Source organism: Eurosta solidaginis, chromosome 4, assembly GCF_040869045.1.
Source record: "Eurosta solidaginis isolate ZX-2024a chromosome 4, ASM4086904v1, whole genome shotgun sequence".
Taxonomy (NCBI): Eukaryota; Metazoa; Arthropoda; class Insecta; order Diptera; family Tephritidae; genus Eurosta; species Eurosta solidaginis.
Window position 1 is genome coordinate 85,691,042 of NC_090322.1, and position 21,898 is coordinate 85,712,939.

Below are 21,898 nucleotides of genomic sequence, written 5' to 3' on the forward strand. Positions count from 1 at the left end.
TATATGTGACATTTCACGTTTGTAGCTCAATGAGATGTTACTTAAAAATTGATCTCAAAAACAGCCCCTGGGAGGTGTGGATGCATCAATCAGATGTTGGTTGGGATGCCCAATTTCTGGGTATTCAACAGAAACTGCTTGGTTAGCATTTCATTTCTCTCCCTGATGGGGAGTACTCTCGCCTCGTTGGGACGGAGATGATCCCTTAACCCCCTGGACAGTGTAGCCTCATCAATCAGATGTCTGTTGGGATGCACAGATTTCTGGGTATTCAACAGAAACTGTTTGGTTAGCATTTCATTTCTCTCCCGGGGAGTACTCTCGCCTCATTGTGTAGGTGGTGTTCTGGACATAAGAAGACAGCCCGTAGCGGTTCTGAGGGCAGTATTTTGGCAGGCCTGTATTTTCTCCCAGTGAGTAACCTTTAGGCTTGACGATCATATCGGGGACGCGTAGCATGCAATCAGCCGGCCAAGTGCTGCCTGCACCATTGGCGTTGCATGCTCTCAAAAATGTATATCCTGATCGCAAGTCACACCCAAAATGTTTAGGTGTAAGGCAGTCGGTAGCGTTATGCCATCGACGTGGATGTCCAATATGGTCGGTATTTGCCGCGTCCATATTGTAAATAAGGTTACCGATGATTTGGTCGGTCACAAAGTCAGGTTTCGCGAGGCGAAAAAACTGGAGAGATCTGCTATCTCCCGTTTATTTTATTACAAAGCTCATCGATGTGTGGGCCTGGGCCTGGGCCTGTGGCCATTATTGTGCAGGCATCGGCGTAGGAAACGATTGTGACTCCTTCCGGTGGTGAAGGTAGCTTAGATATGAAGAAATTAAACAAAAGTGGGGATAGGACACCACCCTGTGGCACCCCTTGTTTAATTCTCCTTGGTTTTGATGTTTCGTTTCTAAATTGCACCGATGCCTGCCGACCACCCAGATAATTTGCGGTCCATCTTTTAAGATATGGGGGAAGGGTAGACCCTTCCAGGTCTTGCAGTAACGAGCCATGGTTGACCGTATCAAAAGCTTTTGATAGGTCTTGCGCTACGAGTACGGTTCTATGGTGGGGGTATTGATTTAAACCGCAATTTATCTGGGTGCTAATGGCATTTAGTGTGGTGGTAGTGCTATGGTGTTTTCTGAAGCCATGCTGATGAGAGGCTAGCTGCAAATTTGCTTGGAAATAAGGGAGCAAAATGGCTTGAAGCGTCTTTGCTACTGGCGATAGGAGAGATATCAGACGATACGACTCTCCTATGTTAGCTGGTTTCCCAGGCTTTAGTAGCGGGACCACCTTGGCCATTTTCCATTTCTCGGGTATGACAAAGGTGGAAAGAGACAGGTTGAAGACATGCGCTAAATATTTGAAACCCTCTTTCCCTAGGCTTTTAAGCATCGGCATGGCTATGCCGTCTGGGCCCACTGCTTTGGATGGTTTAGCGCGACTAATGGCGTCCTCAACCTCTTTAGCGGTGATGGTGATTGGTGACTCGCTGAATTTGTGTTTATGTGCGTGTCTATTGGCCCTCCGTCTGTCTTTGTCGACCGTAGAATGCATTATATATTGTCGGCAGAAAGCGCTCGCGCATTTTTTTCGCATCCGACAGCACTTTGTCGCCAAAGGCGATGGAAACTTTGTCTTTGTGCTTAGTCGGATTCGATAGGGACTTTACGGTGGACCAAAGTTTACCCACACCGGTAGAGAGGTTACAACCTCTTAGGTGCTCCTCCCATTTCGCCCGCTTATGTTCGTCCACAAGCAATCTGATGCGTTGGTTTATATCCCTTATTTGGGTCCCGCTGGATCATGCTGTCTTATAAGGTCACGTTCTCTCGCTAAGTTTGCGGCCTCCGCTGGGAAGTGGGGCCGGATTTCGAGAATTCTCCCGGCGGGAATGAAACGTGCCGAGGCGGATTCAATGACCTTACGGAAGGCACGCTCCCCTTGGCGGGCATCAGTCGGGATAGGGAGGGCAGCAAAGAGGTTGTCTGTAAAAGATTTATATTCATCCCACTTTCCTTTTTTAAAGTTTATGAAAGTGCGTTTTTCGGTGACGATGAAGTCGGCGGTACGCTCGAGCGAAATAAGTATAGGCAGGTGGTCGGATGCCAATATTACCATCGGCTGCCAGTTGACGCAGTTTACGAGTTCTGCGCTCACGATTGAGATATCTGGCGAACTGTGACAGCTTCCTACCATACGTGTGGGGGCGTCTCCGTTTATTGTGCAGAACGTCGTTTCTTCTATTTGATCCGCCAACATCTCACCCCTACTGTCCGCCCGCAATTTTGAGTGCCATAGATCGTGATGGGCATTGAAATCGCCTAAGATAATGCGATTGTTGCCAGTGAGTAAGGCTCTGATATTAGGGCGGTATCCACTGGGGCAACAGGTGGCAGGAGGGATGTAGATGTTGATGATTTCTAGGTTTGCATCGCCTGACCGGACAGATAGGCCTTGACGTTCTAAGACATTGTCCCTTGTTTAACTTAGTTTTCAATTTAATGAATATTTGGGTAAAATTGATACTGACGACAGCTCTTTCGTCCATACCTTATACATATTTTCAAACCCTTTTCTCCCGGGAGAGGGCAAATGCTTAAGGTAGACAAAAACACCTTGTGAACAGGCAATAAGAGACCTTGTGAATTGCCTAAATATGTTAAGTAATATTTAGAATGAATTAAAATGAAATGTCAAATAAATGCCTTGTGTAAATGTGAAACGCAACTCCAAGAGAAGTGTTCAATAATGAGAAACAAACAGTTTTGTGCGCTAAAACGGTCTAAGTAACCAATGAATTAAGCGTATCTCATCAGCTTTTAGTTACCCATACTTACTTATGAATTCTAATGCACTGATCATGATGACCTTGTGTTGCAATCATTACATCGGCTTCGTCTAGAACAAATACGCGAATCTTTTTTAAATCGAAAACACGATACTTCAGTCCCCAGTCCAAAAGTTTTCCAGGAGTGCCAATAATTATATGATCCTTTAGTTTAGAATTTGGTGTAACTTGAATAAAGAAATATATAATTAACAAAATGTGTTATCCTATAGAGGGGATTCTAACCTTCTTCTCCACGAACAGCAAATTTGAGTTTGATTTCAGGACAAAATTGAGCCATTCGTGCCGCAACCTCTCCTGTTTGTATTGCCAGCTCGTAGGTAGGTGAAATGCAAAGAACCTGAAAAGGAAAAAAATACATACGTTCTTAGGTTAGGTTAGGTTGAACTGGCTGGTCTAAACTGAAAACCCCTATCAGAAACCACGACCTATGTTATAAAATAACTCTGTCTTGGCAATTCCAAGAAGCAACCTAGGACATTTCCTACTTGCTGCTTCTATATCTGATAGCTGCGCCTTAAAAGTTTTAGCCTTGCGGGCGCAGAGCACGAGCACAAAACCTAATTGAAAGGCATGTGACGCCAGAGGGCGGTGTCTAGTCAGAATACCCATCATGAGCCTACTTTCCTTCTTTTTCAATGATAACAGTAACTTTGTTAGTCTAAGGTTGTGAGACCTGCACATGATCTTCAACAATTGGCAGCCCGAAAATGTTAGTGAAGTCTTAGACATAGTTTCCATGTAACAAGATTATCTTCATTTTCGTACTAAACTCCTAATCGTTAATTATATAACTAGATTTTTATGTTTTTGGTCGCGATAATCGGTAAATATGAAAAATTTTTAGAGATGCAGATTTTTTTTCATAGAAAAAGTTCGACCTTTAGAGGGTAGTCTCTAATTGGAAGTACAACACAAAAGGGAAACATAAACATTTTACAGAAAATATTCTAGTTTCCAGGGATGGAACATATATAAACGCCCAGATTATGCATTGACGATTTATTGTTGATTATTGTGTACACGTGGTCTTACTAAATATATCCATATATGTAATACTCCTCTATTGCTAATAGAAAATGCTCGCAATGAGTTTTGAATTCGAGATCAAAACAAGACAGCCTACAAAATTTTTGTAATTGTAGCATCATAAGTGTGACAAGAAAAAATTTTAATTTAGGTACATTCGATTCTTGAATACAAAAACATTTGAACAGCAATATGCCGGCACTCTGATGTTTGTGAGTGTACCTAGCTTGTAGCGTCAATATAGGAATATTATATATATGAATATATCGAAAATTTAAATAGTCGCATCTCTTTTTCAGTTTGCATAACAATTTTCTTGACTTTTTTGTTTACGTATACATATGTAAGTTGGTCATTTCTTAATTGAAACAAATAATTTTTTAGAATTTGTACCGAACCCGGACACTACGGAATGAAGACTGAATTTTGGTGTTCAATTAAACGTTATTAAAATGATTTTTCGTTTACTATTTACAACAACAAAATAAATAAATGCTGTTGCCCGTGCTTAAGTAAGCCAGACGCAAGCGTCAGCATTTTACCATAAGCAAAGGCATTGCAGCGGATGCGCGTGCAATGGATTTTGTTTAGCCAAAATTAAATTATTTAGTTTATGCGCAACATGTGTTGCGAAACAGGAAATGCAAAAAAATTGTTATTGAGTTTTGATTATCAAAATTTTTTAAGAATTTAGCTGTGTGAAATTCTGATTTGGCAAGTTCGCATAATTGCATGTTAACATTAATTTGTTTATAGGAAGGTAAGTTGAATTTTAAATAATTTAAATGTTATGTCAGCATAAATATATTATGATTGCCGAAAGGTATGTAAGTAAATATGTAAATCATTATGTGAGAGCCAAATATATTGTGTGTTAACTCCTCCGCCCTTAAATTCGAGCGTCCTCGTTCGATGGAGTTACGAAATACTTAGACAAATTATCAATTCCGATTTCAGTAGTGTCTTGGTTGCGTTTGTCATTTATTTTATATTTTCTATATTTAAACAATACAATTACAATTGCAAATATAATTATTCCTATAGATGTTAGGTTTAATGATAAATATATACAATTCCGTTTTTTAAACATTGTAATTTCTTATAATTCATTAGTTTGGAATTCTTTGATTGCTTTTAAAGATAAAATTTCTTCTACTTTACTATTTGCTGCCATTGGCTGCAATATCGCCGGCATGGGTTTTTTTTCAGTGATTTCTTTTGAAAAACATGTTTTGTCGTTTATTATAATACTTTTATTCTGGTGGTTTATTAGGTATGTTCCTTTTAGTTTTACATTTTCATTATCAAATTTAATAAAACCATCATATTCATTTAGAATCAGTATATCGCTTTATATCTCTTCTACAGTTTTAATGTGTTGCTTGTTTATTTTTGTACAATTATCGATTTTACTGCTCAGCAGAACATATTGTTACGAATATTAGCAAAACTAAGGAGTGCTGCCATCTCCAGGCCGATGCTAAGCAGTGACGTGAATTCACATCAATAATTCAATCATTATGTATCTACATAAACGAATCAATAATTGCGTCTACACATATGTACACATTCCGACGAGCAACATTTACATACAAGGCAGCGAGAGATGAGATGTCACACACAGATGAATTTACTTATACGCTTATGTGTGTGAGGGAGACTGTAAACTACAAACACATGCATATACCTTGTCTGAGTTGTCACAAGAGAGAGCAAGAATTTGTGCACGTAGTTGTGGCTGGCGATTTTGTAGCCGAAACAACTAGTAACTTCTGGAAATCGAAGAGCCTAGAAGTATGCAGCGTAAACTATAAAAGCGGTGCAGGCGAGTAAGAAGTAATTCAGTTTGATTTGAGTTGTCAAGCAGTTGCGATTAAGACGATATCTAGCGAGCAATAGCAGTATTATTTTGAATAGTAGAGCTTCATTGAGCTATCAATCAGTGTGGTTATTAAGCAAGCTATTCGTTGCACAGTTGAGTGTATTGTGAAGTACTTTAATAAAGGCCATTTTGCATTATTACAAATTGGAGTTATTTATTCAACAGTTTAGTGATTCGAACTTAGCAGAGGATTGCAAATAAGAGGATTTGCAAGTAAATTCGTTACAATTGGTGTCAGAAGAGGAATTGATGAATAAATTCCAGCAGACAACAAGGACATGGCAAAGTTCAGTGAATTGAAGATCCAGCAACTGAAAAAGGAGTTGGAGAACCGTGGATTAAATACAACTGGCAATAAGATCGAACTTCAAGCACGGCTACGAGAGGTAATGGAATCGCAAGGAATTGATGTGGACGAGTTTGTCTTTTATCCTGATGGGGACGAGACAACAACAAAAATTGAAGAGAAAAACGAAACATCCCAGACAGTTACGAGCACAGACGTAACATCCAAGATGGAAGCACAGGAGGCACGCATTTCAGAAATGTCGTCACAAATGTCATTTCAACTGGAATCGCAGGAGACACGCATAACATCGAAGATTGAAGCACAAGAAACGCGTATGTCAGAAATGTCGACACAGATTACATCCAAGATGGAAACTCAACTGGAAGAGCAAAAGACATATATGACATCTCAGTTCGCTGAGCAGTTGAAAGCACAGGAGGCCCGCATATCCTCGCAGCTGGAGGCACAGGAGATAAGGGTAACATCAAAGCTGGAAGCACAGGATACAAAAATTGTGCAGCTCGAGGACAAAATTGATGCCGAGATAGAAGCTTTGAGAGGTCGTATACAGGAGTTGCAAATGAATCGCCCAGCAGTTTCAGCGAGTAATCCAAAGGTAAAAACACCATCCTTTGACGGTTCTGTTCCTTTTCAGGTCTTTAAGCTACAATTTGAGAAGACCGCAGCAGTGAACCAATGGAATACTGAAGATAAAGTTGCAGCTCTGTTCGTGGCACTGAAAGGGCCTGCCGCGGAAATCTTACAGACTATTCCAGAGTACGAACGGAACAGTTATGACGCATTGATGGCTGCTGTAGAACGGCGATACGGAAGCGAACACAGGAAACAGATATTTCAAATAGAATTGCAAAACCGCTACCAAAAAGCTAATGAGACATTGCAGGAGTTTGCTTCAGATATTGAAAGATTGGCTCATCTTGCAAATGCGGACGCACCCGTGGAATACACGGAAAGAGTGAAGATTCAAAGCTTTATAAATGGCATACGGGACGTCGAAACGAAGCGAGCCACATACGCGAACCCAAAGCAAACATTTTCTGAAACGGTATCCCATGCATTGACTCAGGAAACGGCGTCATTATTGAGTAAACCAGCATACAAAGCTCATCGTGTGGAAGTAGAAAGGCCGGAGTGGGTAGACACAATTTTGGAAGCACTAAAGGGATCTCAACAGAAGAATGCCGGAGTTATTAAATGTTTCAAGTGCGGCAACCCAGGTCACATTGCACGTCATTGCGATCTTGGTCCTAATAGTTCCAACAATGTGGGTGGCCGTAAACGCAAAGCTGGCGGAAATGAGCAAGAGCGTGTCGAAAGTAAAGAACGAAAACTTGCCCCGGCTGTTGAATGTCCTGTGATATCTGTGTCGCAGATTGGAAGGAAATCAAGCAGTCTTACCATTAGAGGGAATGTGGATGGTAAAGAGCGTGTACTGACTGTAGATACGGTGGCATCTCATTCCTTGATTCGATCTGATTTGGTCTACAGGGGAATAAAGTCATTACCTGGAGCGAGGTTGCGTACGGTCACAGGCGAATATAACCAAGTTCAGGGAGAAGTAATATGTGAAGTCCTAATTGGGAAGGTCATGGTTCTACACAAATTCGTTGTGGCGGAGATCGTTGATGAAGTTATATTGGGAGTGGATTTCTTGGTTGACCATGACATCAAGATCGATATGCAGAGAAGGGTGATGCATTATGAGAACCAAGATGTGCCACTTAATTTCAGTTTGGAAAAAGGGTTCAGCAGTAAGCGAGTGCTGGTCGAGGAGATTCGACAGAGACCACGAAAGTCAAGGAAAGTAGATCGAGCAAAGGTTGATGGATCGAATGTGCCAAATAAAGCGAAATTAAAAGTACCTGCGAGGAAAAGACCGGCATCAACAAACCCTAATGGACGCACTAAATTCACTGAAAGAATTTTTCAGAAAGAATGCAAGGATGATTTCAAGCCAGCGCGCACTTTTGTTGGGAAACGTCGGAACGATACTGAGTATGTGAAGCCAATCCGTCAAGAACAAGCTCTACAAAGTAGTTCTTCATTGGCCAAGCAACAGAGTGCGAGAGAACGATCCAGAATAATGAGTAGTAAGATGGAACACAGGTACGACAGGGAAAATAATTCGGAAGGTTTCCGGAATGGAGATTTGGTACTGTTAAACAACTCTCACCGGCGGAAAGGTGTCCCAGCCCAATTTCGGTGCAGTTGGGAAGGCCCGTACAAAGTTGTGAAGAAGATCAGTGATACCATCTACCGCATACAAACCACTGGGAAACCACGGATTAGAAGGGTGGTACATTTGGAGATGCTAGCGGCGTTTAGATTGGGAGATTTGTCTGATCGGGACGATCAGACTTAGGTGGAGGGCAGTGTTACGAATATTAGCAAAACTAAGGAGTGCTGCCATCTCCAGGCCGATGCTAAGCAGTGACGTGAATTCACATCAATAATTCAATCATTATGTATCTACATAAACGAATCAATAATTGCGTCTACACATATGTACACATTCCGACGAGCAACATTTACATACAAGGCAGCGAGAGATGAGATGTCACACACAGATGAATTTACTTATACGCTTATGTGTGTGAGGGAGACTGTAAACTACAAACACATGCATATACCTTGTCTGAGTTGTCACAAGAGAGAGCAAGAATTTGTGCACGTAGTTGTGGCTGGCGATTTTGTAACCGAAACAACTAGAAAATTCTGGAAATCGAAGAGCCTAGAAGTATGCAGCGTAAACTATAAAAGCGGTGCAGGCGAGTAAGAAGTAATTCAGTTTGATTTGAGTTGTCAAGCAGTTGCGATTAAGACGATATCTAGCGAGCAATAGCAGTATTATTTTGAATAGTAGTGCTTCATTGAGCTATCAATCAGTGTGGTTATTAAGCAAGCTATTCGTTGCACAGTTGAGTGTATTGTGAAGTACTTTAATAAAGGCCATTTTGCATTATTACAAATTGGAGTTATTTATTCAACAGTTTAGTGATTCGAACTTAGCAGAGGATTGCAAATAAGAGGATTTGCAAGTAAATTCGTTACAATATAGACAAGTTATTGTATGATTTACAATCTTTGATTTTTCCATAAGTTTTATTTTTACAAATAAGAATTGAATTGTAATCAATTTTATTTATAATTCTTTCTTTTTTATTGGTCTTATTTCTAAGGTCCACAATCCTCTTTTTCCGTTGTTGGAAGAATGATTATATAAATTAGGGTTTCTTTATTTGATGCAATTTTTATTTCCGCAAATTCTAATGCCTCATCTAAATTTATAAACGGTATATTTTCTCTTTCTAAAATGTTTTTGTAATTTCAATTTCCTTTTCTGATAGGATATGTGAATTAATTATACTTGCAATGTATGGCATAAGCTATGTTAATTAATTCCTCCTTAATTACTTCTAGTTTGAACTTTATTTGTATTATTAATTCGTTATCTATTTCCTTTGTTAATTTTACGTTTAAAGTTGTCTCCAAGTTATTTATGGTATTGGTATGGTCCTCCAGTTCTATCACATGAATAATTTTAAAGTTTCCTACTTGTTTTCTCGGTCCTGTATCTACTGTAACTAGTTGGGATGAATACTATTCGATAGTTGGGTACCGTATCGTTTATTAATTTTAATGTAGATGGTCTGACCTGGGAACTAGTCCTTACAGGGTGTCCTATTTTTGTTATGGTATTACAGATCTTTAACTTTGTTTTTTTTTTTGCGGGGAGGCTGAAAAATGCCTAATGCACCATAATTGCTGCCGTCGCAGCAACCGTGTGTCCGTAGACTAAAAAACAGCCCCGTTCTGGAACCGTCGCCCACCCCGGCACCACTTTCGCATTACTTCAGGGTGGCGTTCCATATTTCTTATTTTTTAAGAGCCTACTGTTGTCCATGCGTCCAGGTTCCCGTTATTTGCTCTGAGTGTCCATTTAATCGCCACTGCTTCGCATGCGCATTTCTCTGCGCTCCCTCTCAGCATCCATCAGGCGTGTCATTACTATAAATGCCATTTTGCTCACTGCAGTCCAGCACTCTTTCCTGTTGCACATATGTGAAACTAAATTTCTCGTGGTAGGTTCCTCCCCAAAGACTCCATGCAAGGTGAGTCTTTCTTCGTGGAAACGGGGGCAGTAAAACATGACGTGTTCTGCGTTTTCTAACTCTGTGGTACACATTGGGCAATGAGGATCTTCCTCTATCCTACGCTTCCATAAATACTCTTCGAAACCGCCATGTCCACTCATTATCTGCGTGAGATGGTAGTTCAGTTCGCCGTGCTTCCGCTCATTCCATTGAGCTACGTTCCAAACTAGTGTGAAAGTCCAACGCCCTTTACTCGAGGCCTCCCACCGTTCTTGCCACTTAGCTATTGTTTGTGTCCTTGCTCTTTTCTTGTCCTCTTCAGATGGTCGCTCGATATTAGTGTTATACAGATCGGCCATTTCGCTTGCCAGTAAGTCCACTGGGATTTTCCGGGTTAGAACCAGGATCGCGTCGTCGGACACCGTCCGATAAGCACTTGCTATTCTTAAAGAAGCAAGTCGGTACGCTGCTAATATATATTTTTGATGGGTCTGTTTAGATCCATACCACACTGGTGCTGCGTATAGTATTATTGAGCTGGTTACTGTGGACAATAGCTGACGTATAGCTTCGCTCGGACCACCAATGTTAGGCATTATTCGCATAAGTGATCCATTAACTTTGGTAATTTTCTCCCCCACCGCTCTGAAGTGCTCTTTGAAAGTTAACTTAGAGTCAATGTGCACTCCTAAGTATTTTAAGGAATCCTTTGAGTTGATTTGATGATCCCCGACAGTTAAGACTAACTCGTTCGCCGACCGTTTGGAGCTTACTAATACCACTTCCATCTTTTGGCTAGCCAACTCCAGTCCTGTATTGGTCAGCCATTCCTTTATTCTTGCTACGGCGTCATTACATAATGCTTGAAGCAGGTCCAGTTTCTTGGCCACTACTACCACTGCAATATCATCAGCATATCCCACAATTTGCGTGTTTTCTGGTAGATCAATCTTTAGCACCCCGTCATACATTATATTCCAAAGCGTTGGACCGAGAACAGATCCCTGTGGGACGCCTCCTGTGATTTTGTACTCTTTTGCTCCTTGATCCGTGTCAAAAAGAAGTACTCTGTCTTTAAGATCTTTTACCTGTGTATCTTTCAGTCTCTGTATGTTATTTCGTCTTGCTGCTTCGTATTGTTCAGGTTTAATATGAATTCTACGTCCGAGAAAGTTTAGGTTTCTGTCCAGTTGTTGAGTGGATTGAGAAATTACATATATTCGTAAATGGCTCTGTCAAGTAATTCTTCGAAAGTTCTGTCAACGTCTTCTGTTTTTAAATATCTCAAGATTTCAGCGAGGGTCGAATGGAATCTTTCTAACTGTCCATTTGCTCTACTTGTGTGTGGTGGTGTCTTGTAAATATTGATTCTTAATTGGTCTTCTAGCATAAAGATTATCGAATGGGAGTTAAGTGATTTTTCGTTGTCTATTACTATACTTTGTGGCATTCCAAATGTAAAAAGTAGTTGCCTGAGGGGTTCGCGTATATCTTCTTGATCTAGACTTAATAACTCTTGCTTGGGCATACTTTGAATATTTATCTATTGCTGTCAGCACTAATATCTTTTCGGCTATGAATATATCGATATGAATTATTTGTCCTGGATATTGGGGAATTGGAGTAGGTTTTATTTCTGGTTTATTTAGACGTCTGTCGTACTTATTTTCAGCACAGACTCTACATTGTTTTACTATTTTATTAATTTTAGACTGCATTTGAGGGAAGTAGAATTTTTGCATTTCTAAGTGCTCGAGAAAGATTTGTTGTTCCTGTTGTTCGATCGTTTGTAGATCTTTAACTTGTGACTACGTGAACCTTATTTTGAAATTGTTAAAATGTATAGGGTATAATTTTTGGATTTTTCCCATTATTTTTTCTGAAGTAAATAAGCTATTAATAACGGAGGGATTTAGATAGCGTTTTAATAAATTTTCCAGGTCATCGTAGTCTCGGGTTTAGTAATAGTATGTCGGTGGTATGTCGGAAAAGGAATTTTAAAGTCGTATTGGCGTTCTTGTCCGGTAGTTATCCAAATCTGGTTTTTAAAACCGTAATCGGAGCTTCTGTTGCCGGTATTAAATTGTGTCCTGAGCTCTCGTCGGAGTGAGTGGCTATTGTTACTGAATTTAGTTCCGGAGGTCTAGAAAGAGTGTCGGTAACGACATTAGTTTTGCCTGGTCATATTCCTCCATATTTCTCGTTTGTAGCATAATACTCTTCTGTTCTTGTTAGTGTTCTTGAAATGAAAGTGAGTGGTTTTCCTTCCTGTTCTAGAACTGCACCACTGGCGTGTTTTGAGGCATCCGTGGCTAGGTGAAATTCTTTTTGATAGTTTTGGTAGGTGAGAATAATATCTCTTGAAATAAGTAAGCTTTAAATTTTCTTGAATGCTTTAATTGCCGCATCGTTTAGTTGTATGGATTTCTTTTTTGATTGGTTTTTCGATATTTTTCCATCTTCTCCAAGAAGGGTAGTGAACGGTTTTGTAATTTTAGCGTAATCTTTCACGAATCGTCTATAGTAGCCAGAAAGTCATAAGAATGATCTTAAGTCTTTTAGTGTTCTTGGATATGGGAAATCAGCTATTGCTTTTACTTTAGTGGGATTTGCAGTAATTCCATTAGATGAAACTAGGAATCCTAAAAATTCAATTTCTTTTTTGAAAAATTTGATTATATCATCGGTATAAACATAACAGATTTTTCCGATGTATTTTCTTAATATATCGTCCAAAGTACGTTGGAAAATTGCCGGGGCATTGTTTAGTCCGAACGGCAACCGTGTAAATTCATATTTACCGTTTTTAACTGAAAAAGCAGTTTTCTCAATATCAGATTCTTTCAATGGAATCTGGTGGAAACCGCTTTTCAGGTCTATTACTGAAAAGAAAGAATTTTTACCTAGTTTTGCTAAAACCTCTTTGATGTCGGGTATTGGGTAACGATCAGCTATCGTTATGGAATTGAGTTTCCCATAGTCTATTACTAGTCTGTATTTATTTTTGAAGAATCATCCAGTTTTTTTGGCACGATCCATATGGGTTATATGGAGATCGTGAAGGTCTTATGATTCCGTCGTCTAACAATTTCTGTATTTGTTTTTCGAGTTCTCCCTCACTAGGGTAGGCCGACTATGAGGCGGAGCTGTTTAGGACTGGCATCTTCGCCGTTTCGCCTCATAGGAGGGCGGCGGGATGTCGGTGACCAAGAAATGCCAACCCCCTAATCCAGGGTGTTATGCGGACCCTGCATATTGGACGATTTGCAGCCAGGGGATAAATTCGGCTATATTCGAACGGAGCCTTCCCGGTACCGGGCCACCTCGGAAAGTATTGATGGCCTTACCACTGTAAGGGGCGCTGCTGTGGCTGACGGCTCTTTCCCCGTATATAATACTGTCGGGAAGGTGGTCGTACGACCAAGATGAACGACTCCTTACCACATTGTAATAAGGAGGATGATAAGAAAAGGACTGAGTCGCAAGCCAAGGACCAAGAATACGCATTAAGCGATGCGTCGACTCGGGGAGCGAGAGTAGTGCTGATTCAATCAACTCCGTGGTTGGAAAAGCACACAAATGAAAACGGATTAGAAGAGTGGAGAAGGCTACGGAACAGAGGCAGTAAAAGAGCTCTCTCGCAGTACCGTGCAGCACTAAGAATTGTCCAACGTCTTGGAGCTGTGGTCGACCCAACAGAAGTGGAAATCGAGCGCTTGGAATGGGCCCATGATGCGGTAGAAGTAGGTCGGAGGCAGTTCAAAATGTTTGCGGCTAGAAACCCTCGGTTCTGCAACCGGTACGAGGAGGAAGAAGCGTCGAATGGCAGAATGAAGAGGCAACGTTCGGCGGAAGGCGACAAGCCTGCTTTCAAGAGGCAGAAAGGACCCAGTCCCAAAGCCGCGAGGCAGGGCAGTCGCATAGACAAGACAAGTAAGCCCAAAGCTGTAAGACAGTTGGGCCCCAATAGCGAGTTCGCAACTACCTCGAAAGCTGCGAGTCAGAGGGAAGTTCCAACTACGGAAGAAGGAGATAAGCCAAAGGGAGATAACGCTAAGACTCCGGCTTTCTCGGAGGTGCTAAAGGGAGTTAAAGCTAAGACTCCGGCTTTCTTAGAGGTGCCAAAGGGATATAACACTAAGACTCCGGCTTTTCCTGAGAAGATGAGTGATGTGGCAAAGCAGTCACTGACTGTGGCGCTGGTTCATCGTAGCAGTCCTTTCGGACAGATGACTACTGAAAGGTGGAGATCTGTAGAAAGGGAACTTATTAGCTTAATGCTTAAGATGATGCGGGAACAACCAAGTAAGCCCCTTCCAACCTTTGGTTCGAGGGATGGTATAATGGTGTGAAGATGACAGCGTGCGACAATATCGCGAGCTTTCGGTGGCTGGAGGAAGTGGTTCCAAACCTCCAAAGGCAAAGCACGAACGCGTAGTTTGAGGTGGTGGATAAAGTGCGAATCCCCACGGTACCAAAAGTTAAGGTATGGGTACCATACGTGATGAAGTCGGAGGATACACTGCGACTTCTGCAGAACATACCGACACCGGATTGGAAGGTACTTACTGTATCTCGGCCTACGGAGGAAGGTCAATTCTACATCTTCCAAATAAACAAGCAAGCGGAGGATATATTGTACACGCAGCTTGGAAAATATCCTTTGGTACAGGCAAAATTTATATGCGACTCAGGAAAGAAGTCCAGAGGATAAAAATCCTAACACGCTGGAAGTGGGCGAAGTCGAAAAGGACCTCAAAAGCCTAAGTGGAAAAAGGAAAGGTGGAGGTAACCGACGTCACCACGAAGGTGTTAGAAGAGGACCAACAGCCAGATAGTGCTGAGTCGCACAGAGGAACACCCGGCACAACAGTTACATGAGGCTGAAGGGGGCTTCGAACACTCTAAACCAAAAGGGCAAGGGGAGGACGACGACGTCACGGCGAAGGTGCTGGAGGGGGACAAACAGCCCAATGGTGCTGCGAGTCCTACAGAAAAACCTCCAACACAGTAAAGTGGCGTCGAGCGAACTCCTCCTAACCCTTGAGGATGGTTCGTTTGACGTGGCGCTGATCCAGGAGCCGTGGCGCTCATCGGGAGGAAAGGTTTCTGGACTTAGCGCGCGCGGGTTTGGCGTTTACTATGCGCAAACAGAAGGACGAATGCGAGCTGTAGTAATGGTAAGGAAACAGCTGCATTCATATATGCTGCCTAATTACACTACTGAGGACCTCGTAGTGGTGGCCGTGAGCAAAGGCATAAGCAGGCACTTATCCTGGCATCCTGCTACATAGCCCCTGTTGCGGAGGTTCCGCCGATGGAGTGCAAGAGGCTAGTACAGGATGAAGAGCGCAAACGGCAGTTGGTCATAGGCGCAGCTGCAAATGCGCACCACAATGCGTGGGGAGGATCAGATACGAACGAGAGAGGCGAATTTCTATTTTGTTACATCCTGCAAACCAATTTGCAGATAGCCAACAGGGGAAGTGTCCCTACATACATTGGTCCAACATCCAGCAATGTTTTAGATATTACAATGAGCTCCGAACGTGATATATCAAGGTATGATTGGATGGCTCTTGATAGGCCAACCTTCTCCGACCATGCGTATATCAGCTTCAGCATCCCCCTAAAGAGAGTAGAGAAGGGAGGAACCTTTAGAAACCCTAGGTCAACAAACTGGACAAAATTCCAGAAACAGGTAGAAACGAAACTGGGACAACCCAAAGAGGTTGCCAGTGTGGAAGAACTGGAGGAGTCTAATTAATACCTAACTAGGACGCTTATGACTGCGTATAACAAAGCTCGCCCTCTAAGAAGATTCAGAGGAAAAGCAAAGTCGCCATGGTGGAGCAATGAGCTGAATCTTCTAAGAAGACAGGTTAAAGAAATGTTTAAGCTAGCAAAGACCGCGCAAAGCGAAGCGTGTCGGGACGAGTACAGGGATCTACTGAGGATATACAAGCGTGAAATTTCCAGGGCGAAGATAATCTCATGGAAAAGTTTCTGTACGGACATAGAGTGCTCCAGCGAAACAGCACGGTTGAGAAAAGTCCCCAGCAAAGGGAAATATAGTCCACGGACTAATAAAGAAAGAGAACGGGGAATGGTCACGTAATATTGAGGAATCCCTTGAGGTGCTTCTCGATACACATTTCCCATCGAGAGATGGTTTAGAAGAGCCAGAAGACAGCAGTCACACTTCGATCACGAAGCGGGTAGTGACGGGCTTGGTGACCGATACCAGGATCAAGTGGGCCCAGATGGTATATTCCCGGCCATGCTACAAGCCTCAAGTGGGGCGGTCGTGGAATAGCTTAAAATAATATTCGATGGGTGCATAAGACTGAATCATGTACCGCACTCTTGGATAACTGCTCGTGTAGCTTTCCTACCAAAGGCGGGAAAGATCGGTCACGTGTACTATTGTATAACTGACTGTTAGGGTAAGGCGGAGGTGGCATTTGGCATGCAGGCAAGCCCTTGCTAGTTCATCGGGTGGGGTGAGTTTTTGCTCACCCGCCTTACCTACAGTTATACAAACAAAAAAAGAGAAGAAAGAAAAGGCCTGTCCGTGTCAGATGTAGTCATCCCTCCCTTCTGCGTTAAACCTTGACACAGCCTTGGGCGTTGCACTGACTCCGGAGCTTTAGCTACGCCCCCTAATCCTGACATTTGTCTGTACGTAAATGTCCCATATTCCTAGACTGTCTAGTCTGTCACCGTCGCCCCACATACACGCCCCCTATATTGCACTCGTGCAACACCCACACCAATTGAACGTTATTTAGCCGCTCATTATGAGATATACTCAACCCATAAACCTAATAAATATGAGAGTTTGAATTTCAGCAAAAAAACGTTATAAAAGACGCTTTATTAATTACTTATCCTAGCGTAAAAGAAAAATTCAAAAAAACTTCAATTATATTGATTTTTCCTTAAGACTAAAACTAAAAGATACTTACCTAATGCTAATGTATCGAACCCTACGTTGCGTTCATACATAGACAGATATATAGAGGATACGGTAAAAAAACTTAGGAAGCTTAAAGAGAGCTTTTAATTTATTAACGAAAAAAGGTTTAACGCAAAAACTTTAAATCAAGGGGAAAATCGACAGTAATGAGAATAAAAAAAGTTGTTCAAATTTTACTCGGAATTTATTTTACGTAAAAAAAAAAACCTTTAGTATTAAACGAAACAAAAAAAAACGAATGAAAGGGTCAACTGAAAATTGCTAATTGTCGCCGTGTACCTGATTATCGGACCGCCACTGTAGCCCAATCGATTATCGCCCTCTCCTGGCTTCCGACAAGTTTGCCCTTTTTTACTTTTATACAGATATATGTGTATGTTTATCAGTATGTCTACCTACGTAATATCAATAGCTTAAACGTCTAGCACTTACCGATCAATCCCGCGACGGAGGCGCCAGCGTCGAAGAGAGAGCGTTGCTGCAAAGTTGAAAGGCGTAACCTACATACATAAACATACATATGCCCAAGGGAAAAATGGTATATTGGAAAGTCGATCGGTGGAAGAGGTGATAATGAAAGATTACAAAGTTATTCGGGCATGCGGTTGCGGCCCGGATCAAAGATTTTACGAGTGGTTAGCTCGACGCAAAAATCAATAATATAAAAAAAGATAAAAATTATATAAAAAAATTAATGGTTATGAAGTTTAATAATTAATATTTAAAAGTTAATTGGAAACTCAACTAATACCATGGGTAATTTTAATAGTTTCATGTAAAACAAATAAAAGTGCAAATGAAAGAGGGACGCAACAAAGGAAGAAAAATATAAATAAATAACAGAGAAAAATGCACTGGTTGCAAAAAAAGAAAAAGAAAACCGGAAACGTGATAAAAACGACATCAAAGCCAGAAGGCAAAAGGTGTTAGAAAGTTAGAAAAAATTAATGGCAATATTTAAAGGTAACGCAATAAAAAAAAAAAGTTGAAAAAAAATGGGAAAAAGTGAAAAAAAGTAAAAAAAAGCCAAGAGACGGAAAGCAAAATAAAAGGAATTAGGTATTGAAGCGAACAAAAAGACCAAGAAAAGGTTAAATGTGGAAAGATAGGCAAGAAAGGTAAGGTAAGGAAATAATAGGTAAATAAGTCACAGTGGACTGTTGAAAAGATAGTAAAGACGGTGGGCAGGAGTAAGGAAACGGAGCGCAACAGGGGAAATATTAACAATTACACAGGTCTCAAGAACAAAATAAATTCATAAAAGTAAAAAAATCACAAGGAAATTGAAAAGATTTAGAATTCAGTTAGATTACCTTAACAAGCTAAATTTAAAATTCGAACTAATCAAACTCAACGTAATGAAACCGTTATTAAAACTAACTAAAAAAAATCTCAACAAAGTTCAACAAAATTCAAATGCAATATAAAAAAAAAACAATATAGATTCCGGCAGCGGCGCACGGATAACTCTGCTCCCTTCTTGGCCTCTCTCCTCGGGCTTACTTTTCTCCTCCAATTAGTGTTCCTCCAGGCTATGCTCAAGTTTAATGATTGTGGTGCCAGGACAGGAGCGCTCAGATGCCCCTCTACTCCCTTGACGTATAGCCTGGCACCGTCTGTATGCTTCCCCTTCCTCTATATGAAATATTACCCCGCTTTTGTGTGTTTAGGACTATGTTGGTGGCTGGTGGGGCAAGTTCCTTTAATTTTAATACTACCCCGCCTTATTTTATTGTTTGTGGCTCATGATGGTGGCAACTTCAAATTTTTGCGCAGCAATCTAAATGTGTAGAGGGAAGAGTATTAGGGACTAGGGCCATGGCGGACGAGAAAGACACATTAGGGTGCATGCGGACTTATTATATTTATTGAATTTCATCGAGTTATGTTATTTTATTTATTTATTTGCTTTTATTTATTTATTTTATTATACCTATTTATGTAATTTTATTTATTCATTTGGTTTTATTTATTTTACTTAATTTTATCCATTAGATTTTTATTAAATATTTGGCTTTATTTATTTATGTATGTAATTTTATTTATTTTAATTAGTTTTATATTTTATTTTATTTTATAATTTTAGTTAATTTATTTTAATTAAATTTTACTTTTAACTTTCATTATTTTATTTTATTTTTTACTTAATTTTATCTTTGTATATAATTTCACTTATTTCACTAAATTTTATTATTTGTAGGTATGTAATTTTATTTAGGTTAATTTTCACTTTTAACATTTTTTCAATTTATTTTCACTATTAGTCCATATGCACCCTGGACTGGGGAAGGGGGTTTCACTGGACTCACCTGTGGCTGTTGGCAACCAGGGTATGGGATCCCGGTTGCTTGGGATTCTGCTAAATTACCCGTTAGCACGGTATTATAAGAAAAATCGCGAACCCTTTTTTTTTACAAAGAAATATATATATAATTAAAACTTGCTTCCGCACTCACTTAAGTCAACTTTTCTTTTGAGACATGCTCTGCAATCGTTTGGCGGTCGTATCCCATAACTCAAAAGCCTTTCTTTCTCACCACTTTCACTCAAGATCGAAAGACACCAATACATACAATCCTATTTTAGCGGAAAACGACAGACACAAACTTTCACGATACTAATTTCACCCACACTAACAGATACACATTCATACATCTAAATCACGTTACTAACACACATAAGGGTAACTCCTTTGCTGTTAACCCACAGATACAGCGGTGTTCGGACTTTTGCAATGTTGCATTAACCCACAGGCTGCCGCTACAGTACGCCAAAGATTACAGACCCATTAGCTTAACATTATTTCTGCTCAAAACCTTTGAGAGGCTGATAGATGTGTACATAAAGTCCAACGTGGATGAAAAGCTGCTCTCCACAACACAACATGCGTACACCAAAGGCAAGTGGGTAGACACCGCATTGTATAGGGTGCTAATAAGCGTAGAAAAAGCCCTGGAATATAAGGAATATGCTCTAGGAGTCTTCTTAGACATTGCCGGGGCTTTCAGTAATGTCTCTAAATGGGCGATTATGGATGGTCTTAATTACATTAAAGTACATCCAGCCTTAACCAGATGGATCGGCTGCATGTTAAATTGCAGGAAGATTACATCACAATGGGGATTGTACGAAGCCACGAAATCAGTGGACAGGGGAACGCCGCAGGGAGGGTGCTGTCACCTTTGCTGTGGACGCTGGTCATCAACCAACTGCTCAGGCGATTTGATGAGGGACCCGTAAAACTTACGGCTTACGCGGATGACGTTGCAATTGTCATAATTGGAAAGTGCCTTCCAACGATTAGTGAATGTTCTAATGCAACATCAAAAAAAATATTATTATTCAGCAAAGTGCTGTATTTATTCTTATTTAGAGTACACCATAGTAGTAGGGAAATGGGGATTCCATCTCAAACGGAGAAAGGAAAAATGAGAAAGGAAAGTATATACACACCCACACACATATATATACAGCAAAAGATTTCGTTGCCTACTTTTAGGCGCATACGTTCTTAAGCTTGGAGCTTTTTGCATTTTATATATAAAAACTCGGAACATGACTCACCCTATCAACTCATTATACGTTCTTCCGGTTTGTGTTCTGGCTGATGTATAAGAAAAAGCTTAGAGCTTTTTGCTTTTAGCAGAGCTTAGCCGTTCAGGAGAGGATCGTTAAATGGGAGGGCCCTACATTTTTAAAGAGCCGCAAATTTTTAAATGTCCCCTCATATTTCTAATGAGTCCTAGACTTCACCCGAGCGTTTTTAAAGAGTCCCATAGATTTCTAATCGAGCGACTGCTCCCAATCCCCCCACCACCCTCTTTTTTCTCGTCTACAAAAAGTAGCAGTTGGACACCTGTAGTACCGCCCAATCCCAACTCCCAACCCCCAACCCCAACCCCCTTTTTTTCTCGTCTACAAAAAGAAGTCGATGGGCACTTGTAAAACCGCCCCTTTTTTTTCTCGTCTGCAAAACGGGCCTGTTGGGTACCCGATCAGGGGCATATTGAACATTTTGTTTAGCATTTTATTTGATTGTAAGTTTGTGTGCACATGCTGATGCTGGCCCATATTTATATGCATGTGAGAATTTCATAATTAACTAAAGGTTATCTTAATATTGAACTCATAATTTTCCATTTGAGCTCCTTAAAAATGACAGCATATACATAAATTATAATTTTTTAAATATGAATATTGAACATTTTGTTTGTCTTTTTTGTAAGGTTATAAGTTTGTGTGTACATGCCGTCACATATGTTTGTACATGGGAATTTTATTAAACCACACTGATAAGAAACCTTAACCGTACAACATTGAAACATATTTATATGTATATATGTAAACAAAACTTCATGCTGTATTTCACTTAATTAAATTCGTTATCAGAATTTTCCGCAAGTATAAAACATAGAAACCCGATCAGGGGCCAATTGAACATTTTATTTGTCTTTTTTGTTAGGTTATAAGTTTGTGTGTACATGCCGTCACATATGGTTGTGTGCACATGCTGGTCCATATATATATGCATGTGAGAATTTCATAAAACCGCAAATAAATATGAAGACTAAACATTTTGTGTATCTTCTTATTAGTTTGTGTGCCCGCATTTAGGCGCATACGTTCTAGCTGATCTATAAGAAAAAGCTTCGAATTGTTTGTTTTGCGTTCTGACTGCAAGAAAAAAAGAGCTTAGAAGTTCATCAGCGCAGGAGAGTATCGAGCTCAGATTTTAAATGGGGGGCT

The 21,898-nt window shown here is 40.5% G+C and overlaps 1 protein-coding gene across 3 annotated transcripts in view; it reads right to left on the reverse strand.

Moving 5' to 3' along the window:
• The window catches only part of Dbp80 (putative ATP-dependent RNA helicase Dbp80), a 493,971-nt gene that overhangs the window by 256,094 nt on the left and 215,979 nt on the right, over positions 1-21,898 (reverse strand). For all 3 annotated transcript variants that reach the window (XM_067782226.1, XM_067782225.1, XM_067782227.1), the window contains exons 5-6: positions 3,084-3,198; positions 2,848-3,025 (exon numbers count right to left, since the gene is read on the reverse strand). In XM_067782226.1, the coding sequence (XP_067638327.1) occupies positions 2,848-3,025; positions 3,084-3,198 (293 nt within the window). The remainder of the gene's footprint in view (positions 1-2,847; positions 3,026-3,083; positions 3,199-21,898) is intronic.